The 13,455-nt window shown below is 42.7% G+C and overlaps 2 protein-coding genes across 2 annotated transcripts; one reads left to right on the forward strand and one right to left on the reverse strand.

The window, feature by feature from the left end:
- Positions 1-1,710: 1,710 nt before the first annotated feature.
- Positions 1,711-3,585, forward strand: rab39bb (RAB39B, member RAS oncogene family b). The gene is made up of 2 exons (XM_030779684.1): positions 1,711-1,925; positions 3,159-3,585. Exons 1-2 carry the CDS (start codon positions 1,711-1,713, stop codon positions 3,583-3,585), a joined length of 642 nt encoding a protein of 213 aa, XP_030635544.1.
- A 4,311-nt stretch (positions 3,586-7,896) lies between these two features.
- vbp1 (von Hippel-Lindau binding protein 1) lies at positions 7,897-13,043 on the reverse strand. The gene is made up of 6 exons (XM_030779686.1): positions 12,963-13,043; positions 12,184-12,308; positions 10,517-10,583; positions 10,324-10,422; positions 9,490-9,628; positions 7,897-7,995 (listed from the first exon to the last, which is right to left on the reverse strand). The coding sequence occupies exons 1-6, from the start codon at positions 13,041-13,043 to the stop codon at positions 7,919-7,921; spliced, it is 588 nt and encodes a 195-aa protein (XP_030635546.1). The 3' UTR covers positions 7,897-7,918.
- Positions 13,044-13,455: the final 412 nt, after the last annotated feature.

A 13,455-nucleotide genomic window follows, 5' to 3' on the forward strand; every position in this document is an offset into this window, starting at 1 on the left:
ACAAACGAACCTTTGTATAAAAAGGATTTCTTCTGACCGTGGCGATAATTGCGCTGCTACTACGAGTTTCACGGTGGTGGTGCTGATGCGGGATGAGTCAGGCTATATGATGCCGCTGATGTTGCTGCCATTTCATCAGCAAAATTTATAAATATTTCTTGATTTTCAAAACATGGATTCAGAGCAAATGACGGAATGAAATGATTGGTCACTGCGTTGACATTTTCCCTATTAATCGTTACGACTGTTCGATAGATTTAGCTTTACGGGGACGTTTCTGAAACGGACATAACAGCCTAAACAGGGCGATTTGTTTTTCACCTGTTTACCATTTTCTAAAGCGAAAGCGAACTGTATCGTGTAGTTTGTGCAGTTTAAACGTATCAATGCACGGGAAAAAGTAAAACGTATATGTACGGTTTATGGTGGCCATTCGTCGTGTGCTTACTAGAGAAGAGACTATCCTTTCAGCACCATGGTTTCTGCCGTTTCCGCTCTTTGAATAGCTCAAATAAACACAGTAAGTAAACGCACTTACTATGCGATTATACTATATTTCCAGTGCTTCGATGAATAAGTTAAAATGAATGCTAGAATTGTCGAGGACAGGCAACATTTTTACGGTTACAAATCTGCTGTGATAAATAATGAGAAAACCAAATGAAACTATTAGGCTAAGATCGTTTACATGGAGGTGTATTCTTGAAGAATCTGGGTTGCTCACGCAGTCTTAGGCGTTTCTTCAGTTTCATACGTGATTCAGACAAGCCGAAATATCAGAATTTGTTTGAATTTCTCAAACATCTTTCTTTGTTTCAGGAGAGGAAACACAACAAACGCTTTTAAAACATAAAAAGTTAAAGCGATAATTGACCATCTTTATCGTGGATGAAACCACTTCATGTGGTTTGTGTAAATGTTAAAAGATTGTTTATGTAGGCTGCAGTAACGCTGTCTCCCCAAGGCTACCGTGTTGCATCCGGTATGAAACAATGGGCCCGGTTTGTGCATTAGCTGTTTGAATACGTTGTTTGCATTAGCAAGTACTTCATTCCATCCACAGTCGAGTGATCCTCTGTAGGCCTTTACTGTCAAACAGATGTTTGTTAGGAAGTTAGAACGAATAGTGTGTTATGTAGCTTTTCTTTACGACGAATGGGGAATTTTTAGTGGGATATTTACAAACGGGCAGTTCTTCCCCAACTAGTAAATCAGAAATGACAGTACCATTGAAACTCGTAGGCCCTCTTATCAGCTGTGACCAGCTATTCAAATGAATAGCGAAGCATTTCCCCCACGCAGCCAGGCAAATAAATTGGGTTATTCAGAGTGAGAGGATTGTCGCGTCATGTGGTTGTAATTAATATTTAAAAAATCGGAAGTTTTACACAAGAGGTTGAGGTGTGACTTGGAGAGATTGAAGTTAGTGCCGTCTGTACTCATTTGGAAAACAGACACACTTATTTAGAATAAAAGAAAGCAAACAAATAAACAAACAACATAACCCGTTTTTTCACTCATTCGGTGCTTGTTTACATTCAGAGGCAGTGCTCAGCCCAAAAAGGAGGAACGTGGTTCGCACAGCCCAAAAAGGAGGAACGTGGTTTGCACAGCGAGTTCCGTTTAGCCTATTTGAATACGTTTTGTACTTTTTGTAAACATATTATTTTGTTTTTTTCGCTTTGTGTGTTTTGACAGCTTCACATTAACATGGAGGCAATATGGCTGTACCAATTTCGACTGATAGTCATTGGCGATTCTACGGTGGGGAAATCATGCTTAATAAGACGTTTCACCGAGGGACGATTTGCACAAGTGTCAGACCCCACGGTCGGGGTTGATTTCTTTTCCCGGCTGGTGGAGATTGAGCCGGGGAAACGCATTAAACTCCAAATCTGGGACACTGCGGGACAAGAGCGCTTCAGGTATTTTTTTTTTTTTAAATAATCAGAGAAAAGTATTTTTTGTAACATTGCGCGGCCACTGTTTGTGAATGAAATCCAGTTTCAGAAAGGGTCACGCACAACCTGTCACACTTCGAGGAATGGAGGGCTGACAAAATTATAATTTCATTAACAGTGACTCCCCGGTGATTTATGCATTGGTAAACTTCTACATCTGAGAGCATCTATGCCTGACTTGTAAAAGTTTGTTATGTCCAGTTCTGTTTTGACCACAGGCATTTGTTTACAAGCCTGTTTAAACGGGGCAAGTTTGGGAAGACTTTTTGTAGCAAAATTTAAAAATCTTTTTAAAGCTTCACACATTATAGAGAGAGGGAGAGAGAGACAGATAAAGAGAGAGAGAGAGAGCGAGAGAGAGAGAGGGGTTGATGTTAATGTTTAGCTTATCAAAGCCAGAGGGATCGTTTTCTGAAACTTGACACTGGGTTTCAACCAACCCGCAGTATCATATATATTCTATTTTAAAATTACTCAATGCAAATACAGATTGGTCTAGACCTTAAGAGTCTCTCTCTCTCTCTCTCTCTTTCTCACACACACACACACACTTACATTAAACCTGTTGGGTCTGTTTTAAGGAAAACTGTTACCTAAGTGCAGTAGATATTGCTCACACCTATCCCTGTGATTGGTGTGTCCATGGTAACCGTATGATGCCTCTTTGTTCACAGACACTAAAAATATAAGAGCTCCTTCTGACATATCCTGGTGATTGCTCTGAAATATTTGTTGATGCAGACAGTGACTCAGAGAGATTCAGTCTTCTGCTTTACGCCTACTTTGGTTTAGTCAAAATCTTCTTTCCCTGTGCCACCCTCTGTTGTCTTCCCCATTTTGCTATTATCTCTTTCCACTTATGTCACACCTCCATCCATTTTAGTCTTCTACCCTCCCCTTTCTGTCTTCACCAGCCTGTCTCTCTTGCACCTTAAAAATATCACAGTTTCTTTCTCTCACACCTTTCCCTTTCCTATTTCTCATGAGTCTGTCACTCAGCAGAAATCCTCAAATGTTTCTCTTCTTCTCAGCTTTGATAGTTTCTTCAGTTGTTCTCTTGCATTTCTCTGTTGTTATCTGTTTTTGTTCCATCTCGCGATTTTCGCCACTTCCACCTTTTTCTTCACTCTCTCTCTCTCTCTGTCTAGCTCAATCACACACTAACCTTTTCTTTTATTTTACCCCTTCCTCCCCTAGGTCCATCACTAGGGCTTACTACCGTAATTCGGTTGGCGGCTTGCTTCTCTTCGACATCACCAATCGTCGCTCCTTCCAGAACGTTCACGAGTGGCTGGAGGAGGCGCGTAGCCACGTGCAGCCGCACAGCATCGTCTTCCTCCTGGTGGGCCACAAATGCGACCTGGAGCCGCAGCGGCAGGTGAGCCGGCAGGAGGCCGAGAAGCTGGCGGCCGCCTACGGCATGCGCTACGTGGAGACGTCGGCGCGCGACGCCATCAACGTGGAAAAGGCCTTCACGGAACTGACGCGGGACATCTTCGAACTGGTCAAACGCGGGGACATCACCATCCAGGAGGGCTGGGAGGGCGTGAAGAGCGGCTTCGTGCCCAACGTGGTGCACTCGTCCGAGGAGGTGACCAAAAGCGACCGTCGGTGCCTCTGTTGATCTCCCGCGGCTTTGTAACCCCATTCTAAAAAAACAAAAAAAAACCCTCGAATAACTTGCTCTTCCCAACTAACCGCCTAAAAAAAAAAAAAAAAAAAAAGGCCCCGCCCTTCTTTCAAACCATCCTGGTTCCCAGTTCTCCTTTTGCGTTACTCTTGACACATGCTAGATAATGTAATGGCTTCATTTCGACTTCATCCCTTTTCTGACGAAACGCTCTGACGCTGTCCTTTCCCCTTAATCCTCCACTATCCCACATTGCTTCACTCTCTGCTCATGTCACCCAGTCCGTTCATACAGGCCAATATCCGGCGACTGACATTTGAGGAATTCGAGTGGCCTATTGCATCTCCTCCTTCCCAAACCAGTCAAACTTGAACATTGTTTCTGCACTTTAGAGACTATATCCGTCAATCACTCTGATATCGCTACAGACAGACGGCCCCCTGGTCAGATGGACTGGGTAGGCAGTGTGTGTGTGTGAGGTGGCAGCTGGCTGTTTCCCCAGACCAAAGTCATCATGAGCGTTTATGGAGCTTGTGTCATTCCAGAACGAAATGGCTGACTCAGTACTGGCCGTCGCGCTGCTGGCAGAATTGATGACCGTGGGGAAGGACTATTTATATTCGAGTATAAAAATGGCTCTGAGAAACTTCAAAAGGCTTGGCCCGAAGCGTGCCCGCCTCCCTCTGACAAAGAGAGAACCTTGGGAGTAGGGACAGAGAGGACAGAGAGAGAGAGAACTACATTACCCAGAAGTCCGCCGTACCCCATGTCGGGGTTTTTGAGCCGTGCGTGACAAATACGACATCAGCGAATTCTCATAAGGATGTGAAACTTGCCTTGCCTCTTTCTGATTTTACATCTTAACAGTCTCTGCACAAACGACTGAAGTTGAATCGTTGTGAAGTGTATGAAAGTACTCCTGGATTAGAAGAGTCCTTTTAGTTTTGAATAATCAGGTTGTGCTGAGTGACAGAGGAGCTCTGGAGAGCTTTTATGTCATAATTTTTCAAACTTGAGTGACTACTGTTTGCAAATGGTGAATCAGAACTTTTTTTTTTTTTTAGGTTCAGTGATGTTGCATTCCCTAGCAACATGCAGTGTCAAGCAAATGAATTGGCTTATTATTATTTTTCTTTTATTATTATAGTTTACTGTAAACATAATGTTAAACATAACAGTTCTGCTTTGTTAACGGTATACTTATGGGATTTTCTTTAGTGTGTGTGTAAACTAGGGAGACTGGTATCAACTTATGCTCAATGATGAATTAAGTGAGTTACAAGAATGAGTTAATGAGTTACACGAACAATGTGTTGTAACTTATTTTTTACAAGAAATATTAATATTCATATTTCAAAGTGCCCAAAAAGCCAGGTCTTTGCTATTGAGAAGAAGCATCTAAAGTACAGATCACCTTAACTTACGTTTCCAAAGCGACAAGCAGTTCTACGTCGGTTCAGGTTTGTGGGTATTTAAGGCACCGTCTTTTCAGGAAAGAAAAAAAAAAAAACAGACGTCTGTTTCCTAAAAATGGAGGGAAGGAAATCAGCTCCATTACTCTTGTCACTCTTAACTAACGATCAATTGTATCAAAGACTTCAACTGTAAAATGTCTCAGTGGATTTTAGTGTTCAAAACTTACTTTGTGGACAAAAAGTAAGCCTTTGTATCCTAGAATATTCTCTCTCACACTCACGTCAATGCCGACTTACATATATTGTCTGTTCCACAAGACGAGGGAGCCTAATGCGGTCACACTGAAGAACGACGGGGTCCTTGTTTACCCAGCATCATTTGCAGTCAGTTAGAAGTGGTTTAAATCAGAAGAATTCCCATTAAGAAGTTAACAGCTTTTTGTGTGATAAATTTGAATTCACCTTGTGAACTATTCAAAGGGACCATTACCTATTTGGGAACATCTGTACTAATACAAAGCGAGTGGATAACAGGTTTTTTTTTTTTTTTTTTTTAAATTCAACGACAGAAATCCAAACGCTAATCCGCCTGGGCGTGTGCGAATTCTGAAATTCGTTCTGTCAGTGCCCGCCTTGCTGATCCTTCAATACCCCTCTCTCTGCTTATCTGTACAGCACAGATTTACACACTAGAACTTTCTAACAGAATCTCCTCTTTTTCCTCTCTGGACTGGTTTACCAATCCCAGCACTCTCTCTTTCTCTCTCTCTCTCTCTCTCTCTTTTACTCTCTTTCTCTGGTTTTTAACCGTCAGTCTCCCAAAGGCTGTGAATGCTTAAGAAGACATCCTCTGAGCCTACACAGACTGTCGTGCGGACAGACTTTCACGTGGGAACGGGACACTCTGTATCTCTTACTTATCAAAAAGACTTGAAATGTAATAAAATTAAAATTCTGAAAGAAAAAAAAAAAGAAGCGTCGTTGTATTCTTCGGCAACCTACACGACAACACAGGGTTTTTCTTTTTTTTTTCCGTTAAGTGATTTTTGTAGCAGTAGAATACTGTGGTCTTTGGTGTGATGGGTCCTCACACGTGTTTTCCGCTTTTAAAAACGAGTCTCTAACTATGGGATGAGGAACAAAACCACGCAGGAAGTCCAGGACCGCATTCGAGAGGCCCTGTGCTACCGAGGTCGACCACTGGATGGTACCGTCAACTGAGATGTGTAATAAGGAAACAATGATTTGATATGGTCGTCGGGAGATTAAGGTGTGTCATATCGGCTAATTATTCCAAACGGCGTGGAGAGCTGTTAACTCAGACGACCAGATAGAGAACATCTCTCTTAGGACGCAGTTTAGCTCAGACGACCAGATAGAGAACATCTCTCTTAGGACGCAGTTTAGCTCAGACGACCAGATATTGAACATTTCTCTTAGGACGCAGTTTAGCTCAGACGACCAGATATTGAACATCTCTCTTAGGACGCAGTTTAGCTCAGACGACCAGATAGAGAACATTTCTCTTAGGACGCAGTTTAGCTCAGACGACCAGATAGAGAACATCTCTCTTAGGACGCAGTTTAGCTCAGACGACCAGATAGAGAACATCTCTCTTAGGACCCGGTTTAGCTCAGACGACCAGATAGAGAACATCTCTCTTAGGACGCAGTTTAGCTCAGACGACCAGATAGAGAACATCTCTCTTAGGACCCAGTTTAGCTCATAACGATGTCTTCAGCGTGAGCCACGCGAGTCGAGGCTTCCGGACAGCCAACGAAAAAAAAGGTTTGCTCGTCATTTTTCTTCTGTTTCTTTTCAGCATCACAACCAGTCGACACTCGTTTTAAAACCCCCCTTTTTTTTGCATCACCACCTCGACCCAGGGAAACAGTGAGATAAATGGACCGGACAGCTAAAGGTGCTGCTTTCATCAGCTTCGTCTCTTCCGTGAAGAAGCTTTGTTATTACTCATTCAGTGTTTAATGGTTACATTATGTCATATAAATACAGAGATGAAAGACAAGAGGAAAACAGATGAGAGGGAAGGTCATAAAGCAGGTATTAGAGCATGTGGAGGCAGCAGAGAAAGAGAGAAAGAGAGAGAGAGAGAGAGAGAGAGAGAAAGAGAGAGAGAGGGAGAGGGAGAGGGAAGAGGATGAGAAAGAAGGACAGTTTTCAACCACTTCATCTATTAGACTTGCAGATCGACCGCAGATACAATTACCTCTAACTGGCAATTCTGTCTCAGTCCAGAGCCCAATCTCAAATCGCTCCCACTCACTGTTAGCTCTTCAAACACACCTCAACAGACTGGACAGGTTTCAGGAGTACAGTGTTTAAAGAGAAACTCCACCTAGCCATCTGATTGGCTGAACAGAATGTCAGTTATACTGGTGTCCACTGAACCCGACCCAGTCAGCTGAAATCTATTAGAAGGACGTAGGAGGGATGGGGAGGAAGACAGATTTGGGATTGGACCCAGGACTGTTCCACTTTTTTGCCATCAGCTCAGTGAGGTTTCTCCACATGCAGTTAACATTTCCAGGCAGAATCTCGAGTGAGTGCGATAGATAGGAACAGTTAACAGAAGACAGAACTTGCAGATGAACTGAAAGAGTCAGCTTCAGAAAAAGAAAAAAAAACAAACAAAACAAACAAACAGCACATTACTGATATCGATAATAAAAAGAATACAAAAAAAAAACTGCCCTCGTGACATTTGTTTGATTTTTTTTTTTTCTCTTTTACTGGAAAAAATACTTTAAAAAGTAAGAAACCAATAGTTAACGGTGAGTGTGAATGTGAATAAACACATGGAAGAGGGATATTTGCACTAAAGGAGATTGGGGGGGGGGGGGGGGGGGGGGGGGTGTTGTAGGAGGGGGGGGGTCGTTTTGGGGCAGATGATCCTAAGACTGCTCGGTGGATTTCAAGAGGTTATCTTTGCTCCTCCTCTTCACGTCCCAGTTGTAGACTCTTGCCATGTCTGAAGGATGCACGGTTAAGGAAATTTGAGCGGAAAAAAAGAACGATTTCACCTTTCCCCCCCCCCCCCCGGAAACATCAGGGTTACCATGGTAACACTCAACCCACTAATTAACGAGAACGGACTTTTTTTTTTCTCTTAACAAAAAGAAATTACGCTAATCCTTAGGGTAGCTGAACGCCATGTCAACTCTCAGAACCAGATTCCCAGAAAAGTAAATCACGGCATATTGTAATTACAAAAGCAGTCAGTGGTTTAACAATATAAATGACATATTTAGAGCTATATTGGAGCAGCCAAAGCACTTTCAAAGCAATGACATTAGGAGCTAATGGAGCAGCTGCCTGGTGTTTATGGGGCCAGAACGCAGGCATCTGTTCACATCACCTATGAAAACACTTCCTTTTTCCTCTGCAGGATTTCAGAACAGTCCGGAACACTCTAGAACCGCGACTTCATAATGAGAACACAGTAGTATGTTACAGCTCTGAAAATTCTGCATGAGAAGAACAGCTGATAATGTTACAAAATCACTACGATCTCTCTCTGTTCACAAAAGAGGTTTCGAAGTGAACAAAGCCCAAACTACATCATTTTCTGCCAATTTACTAAATTACCTCATTGCCTCAAATAGTTCCCTGTAGACTAGAAACACGGCATAAACATAAGCAAAGACAAATAAATATACTATTTCTGGTAAAATGGAACTAAAAGACAAGACACATCATTTGTTCTTGTTTACACGTTGTAACTTCCAACCAAAGCTCTCAAGGGTTCAATCAAGTATGTTGGTTCCAGAGCAGAATACAAATGCATTGTGGGTTCCGACATTTGATATTAGGAAGTCTAGACAGTGAGATACTTGAGTGTACGTTATGACAGTAAACCATAAAGTGCTGACCGACACTGTTACTCTTATGGAGATTTCCACAGCCTGAGAAGAGCTGAAACATCAAGTTCACCTTCAACTATCTAAGCAAATATTGCTCATGTGAATCTCAGAATGTTCAAGAAAAATCTGGAACCCCCCCCCCCCCCCCCCCCCCCCCCCCCCCCCCCCCCCCCCCCCCCCCCAAAAAAAAAGATCATTAATTTATAGAAATACTTCAAGGCAGTTTTATGATGTATGGGTGTGCTCGGCCTGACCGGCTATTTTAAGTGCGTCTTGTCGGTCAGAAAAGCCACACCGGGGTGACAAATTCGGCAAGCGACCGCATCTGTCAAGCTTAGCCTGTCGTTCAGTTAGATTACATCCTGTACTGCGACGCGGTTCAGTGTTTTCAAATGGGATTACCTACGGCTGTTCTTCTTAATCTGACGTCCCTAGTTGCTGAATATTAAACATTTACTGCAAATTAAAACTGACTGAGGCTTCTACTTGACGCAAAGTTAAGTAAAAGGATAAATGTAGCGGCTAGACAATGCAAAACAAAGGAAGGTCAAAGCAAATATCCTCTGGAACTTTTTTCGAGGCAGGTTCAGGTGTAAGGATACTGACTTCAGTGGTGGTGAACTGGTCTCGGAGGAAGTCCAGGTCCTCCTCAAGGGCTTCGAGATTTCGGGAGGCCGTGGCCAGGTTTTTCTCTAGCAGGGCCTGAGCTTCATCGATGTCATACTCCAACATGACATTAGCCTGCCACAAACGCATACGAACAATGATTTTCCCTTCAAAGCCCCCCTCTTCTTAGTGTTACAATGCTTTTGCCCATTCACATCCATTCAGAACCAAAACAACCAGTCTAAACCATTTTTAAGACCATAAGGACAGAGTCACTCACAGACCAAGTGTATGTGTGCACAGAAATTTCATGTTGATTATATTGGTTCTGCTAATCAATTCTATGCACCCAACAACATGGTCTCCAATACTCATTTTAGACGTTTATAAATTAATTTTGGGTGGATATTCCAAAAGGGGTGTTTACACAACGCAATACTCTCTTCGATAAAATACTGCCGTTATTGTCCAAGTTTCCCTTTCCAATGTTCCCAAACAGGAATAACAGCTTGTTACAGAGAGAAGATTTATGTATGAATATTCAAATTAGCACTGGAACAATAATGGAAATCCATAAGCAAACAGTACGAAAATACTTCATATATCTGAAAAACGTCTAATGGACAGTGAGGATGATTGGCTAGGTTTCAGATACTAAATATCTTTATGAAAACTTTCCATCTACTATCCATCTGACAGGAAGGGAGTCTGACTCAGCCGAAAGCCAGGATTTTATTATGATGGATTAGAGTCAAAAGTCAAAGAAACACTTTAAAATATCCTTACTGTAAGGACTCGTAATCAAAGGCATTTGAAAGGTTTTGGCTTACCCCTAGCCACAAACAGACTTTATCTGTGGGCGGGACCGAAGCCTTACAGTATACGTTGTCTGCCAATAAGAAGTGTGTTTCCATGGGATCTGTGGTGTCCTAAAGAGAGCACAGTGAGATATCAGACCAGAGATAAACAGCTAAAAATGGGAAAGGCAATTCAGTTGACTAACAGCTTAAAACGTTCACTTACTTTTTTCTTCTGCATGTGCCGTAAGATTTCTAATGTCTGCTTAATTTGTGGGATCTGATTTTTCAACCTGAAAAAGCAGACCAAAAAAAAAAAAATCAGTACTTAAATCTTACCTGGTAAAACTCCTAAAAGGCAGAGGAATGTACAATACACTTTTCTGGGTCGAGAAAGAACCCCATTAATATATTGAACCTTGTTTTTTTCTATATTTTGCCGCGAATACACCGCACGGTCAAAAGTAACCAGACGGTCGTTTTAATTAGTGGTTTCAGATCTCTTAGCCTGCGATGGACTGGCGACCTGTCCAGGGTGTTTCCCTGCCTTTCGCCCTATGAGCGCTGGGATAGGATTCAGCACCCCCCGGCGACCCTAATTAGGATAAGCGGCTTACATAATGAGTGAGTGAGAGATCTCTTAGCTAAACCCATCGCTGCCTGGTGTATAAAATAAACACACAACCAACCAATATCCACAGGTAAACATTATCGGGACATTGGGTCGTACTAAAAGATCTCGGTGACTGTCATAGGATGCCGCCTTTCCAGAAAAGTCCTCGTCACATCTCTGCCCCTATTCCAAAGTGGAAATGTCCACAAGCAACAACAGCACAGAACAGGACCAGTGAGTGCTGAAGTAGACCAATCCTAAAAAAAAAAAAAAAAAAACAACAACAACCCCAAAACACCCGTCCTTGATTGCAACACTAAATTCCCAGTTCCAGACTTCCTCCGGAAGCAAGTCTAGCACAAGCCTAGAAACACCGCGCCCGATGCCAAGCATGGGCCCGGCGTAAACCTCGTCGCTATTGGGCTTTGAAGCACTCGGGAACGCGTTTTCTGGAGTGATGAATCACACCCCTGGCAGTCCGACAAACAGATCCGGACGCCAGGGGAACACCTCCGGCCTGAAAGCAATAGCGCTAACTGTAAAATTTCAGTGAGTGAGGGATAACGACCTGGGGTCGTTTTTCGGGTTTCAGCCCAGACGTCTTTGTTCTTAGGGAAGAGAAATCTAAACGCTAAAGCATACAATGACGACCTGGACCCGTTCGGCGCTTCCGACTTTGCGAGAGCAGCTTGGGAAAGGCCCCTTTCCTTTTTCGGTACGACGGCACCTCCGCGCACGCGGCGAGATCCGTACAGGAAGGGTTGCTGAGACCGGCGTGGAAGAACAAGACCGTTCTGTGCCTGACCTTAACCCCCCCGCTGAACACCGCTGGGATGAACCAGAACGCCGGCCGCGAGCCAAGCCTAATCGCCCCCAAACGCCGGTGTCCAAACTCGCTAATGCTCTTGTGACTGAGTGAAAGCAAATCCCCGCGTCAGTTTTGCAACATCTAGCGGAAAGCCTTTCCAGAATATTGGAGGCCGTTACAGCAGCAGCAGCAGAGAGACAACCAACTCCACATTAATATTAATGCCCGTGATTTTGGAACGAGACGTTCCGTGAGGAGACGTCCGCAAGCTTTTGGTCACACACTGGAGGGTATATGTCAAAATTACAATCGCTGGAGACGCAAAGACTCAAAATTAAACTTCTATATATTAACAATACAATTAATAGAAATGATTTGCTGATCATGTTTGAGGGGTTGTCTAGTTTTGGAAGAAGAGGTATGTTTCATTGAGGAGCACTTTAAGGGAAAACATGAGAAAAGTCTTCCAAACCTCAGTTTCTTCTGAGCCAAATTGAGTTCCATGTACTTGTATTTCTGATACTGTTCATCGAGCTTCCTCAGCACCGCGTCTGCAGTGTCATTACCCGGCTGCTTCATAAAAGAATCCACATCCTCCTACAGTACAGACACACATGAAATTATACATTAAAAAAACCGTTGTCATTTGTTTCCGAGGATACTAGCTCACGTGCTCGTGGGTGTTACGGCATACATTTGGCAATTACTTACCGATTGAAATGTATAAATATTTAATAGTTGTAACATTTGAGGTAAATATTTTAATGAAAAAACAACGTAGCGCCTACGTAATAAGGGATAACACACACGAGCATAGTGTGTGCAAATGTACGTACGGTTGTAAAAGTCATTCATAAAAATGTGTAAATAATAACTTCAAATTGAAGAAAGTAAAAATCAACACATGAATGGTCACAACTTCTTTCAAGATAGATTTCAGGCGACATTCAGTGGCTAACCAACTTAATTAACACGGTTCTCTAACGCGTGTATGACAAAACAAATAACTTAATAACCCTTGTAACCCCTTAACTCTATTTTATAGAAAAATACCTATGTAATACCTCTAAGACATCGCCTAATAACAGCCATAGCCTTATAAGGATAAAGCGAGACCTCCTAAGGAACCGAGGAAACAGCCACGCTAGCTAGCAACTGTTCCGCAAACCATTGTAACGAAGGACCCTACTTCAGGTAATACATCCACGTAACGTGGAATGATTACATTCATCTAAATGTTTTTTTGCATACCACAAATATAGCTTCAGGGATTCCGAGATGTTTCTTTTTATTCGCTCCTCCGGCATTGCCACTCTCTATGGTCGTCGCCATTTTGGAAAGACTCGTAACCCTTCCTCTTTACGTAAACGTAGGCGTCACTTAAGAATGCGTACGTCAGTACGCAATGCCGTCGAAATAGTTGGCGATGGACTGTTAGTCTTCAAAGCCTACTGGAGTTATTTCACTCGAAAATATCAAGACACTTAGAAATACTTTTAACCCTTTTTACAGCTGTTACCTAATCTTGCTCTAAAATAATCATAATTGCGGTCTGTTCCCCGTTCAAGTCAGCCATCCACTGTCTCTGTTTATAGTCTAGAATTTACCACCAGAGGTCACTATTGCCACTTGCAGTTTTGGTAACACCGTCCACTATCTATGGTCGTCTACCGTAATCAAATTCAGGGCTGTGGCCGAGAGGCATTACTAGAGTAGTGATAAATTTGAAATTAGTCGTGAAAGT

The sequence above is a fragment of the Chanos chanos genome, chromosome 7 (assembly GCF_902362185.1).
Source record: "Chanos chanos chromosome 7, fChaCha1.1, whole genome shotgun sequence".
NCBI lineage: Eukaryota > Metazoa > Chordata > Actinopteri > Gonorynchiformes > Chanidae > Chanos > Chanos chanos.

What these genes read in the sequence shown, in the direction of transcription:
- rab39bb (XM_030779684.1), top strand. Translation starts at nt 1,711, where the DNA reads ATGGAGGCAATATGGCTGTACCAATTTCGACTGATAGTCATTGGCGAT. An exon ending in GCGGGACAAGAGCGCTTCAG is followed by an intron (nt 1,926 to 3,158) that starts GTATTTTTTTTT and finishes TTCCTCCCCTAG; the next exon opens with GTCCATCACTAGGGCTTACT.
- vbp1 (XM_030779686.1), bottom strand. Translation starts at nt 13,043, where the DNA reads ATGGCGACGACCATAGAGAGTGGCAATGCCGGAGGAGCGAATAAAAAG. An exon ending in TTGGCTCAGAAGAAACTGAG is followed by an intron (nt 10,584 to 12,183) that starts GTTTGGAAGACT and finishes CTGCTTTTTCAG; the next exon opens with GTTGAAAAATCAGATCCCAC. An exon ending in GTTCACCACCACTGAAGTCA is followed by an intron (nt 7,996 to 9,489) that starts GTATCCTTACAC and finishes TGCATCCTTCAG; the next exon opens with ACATGGCAAGAGTCTACAAC.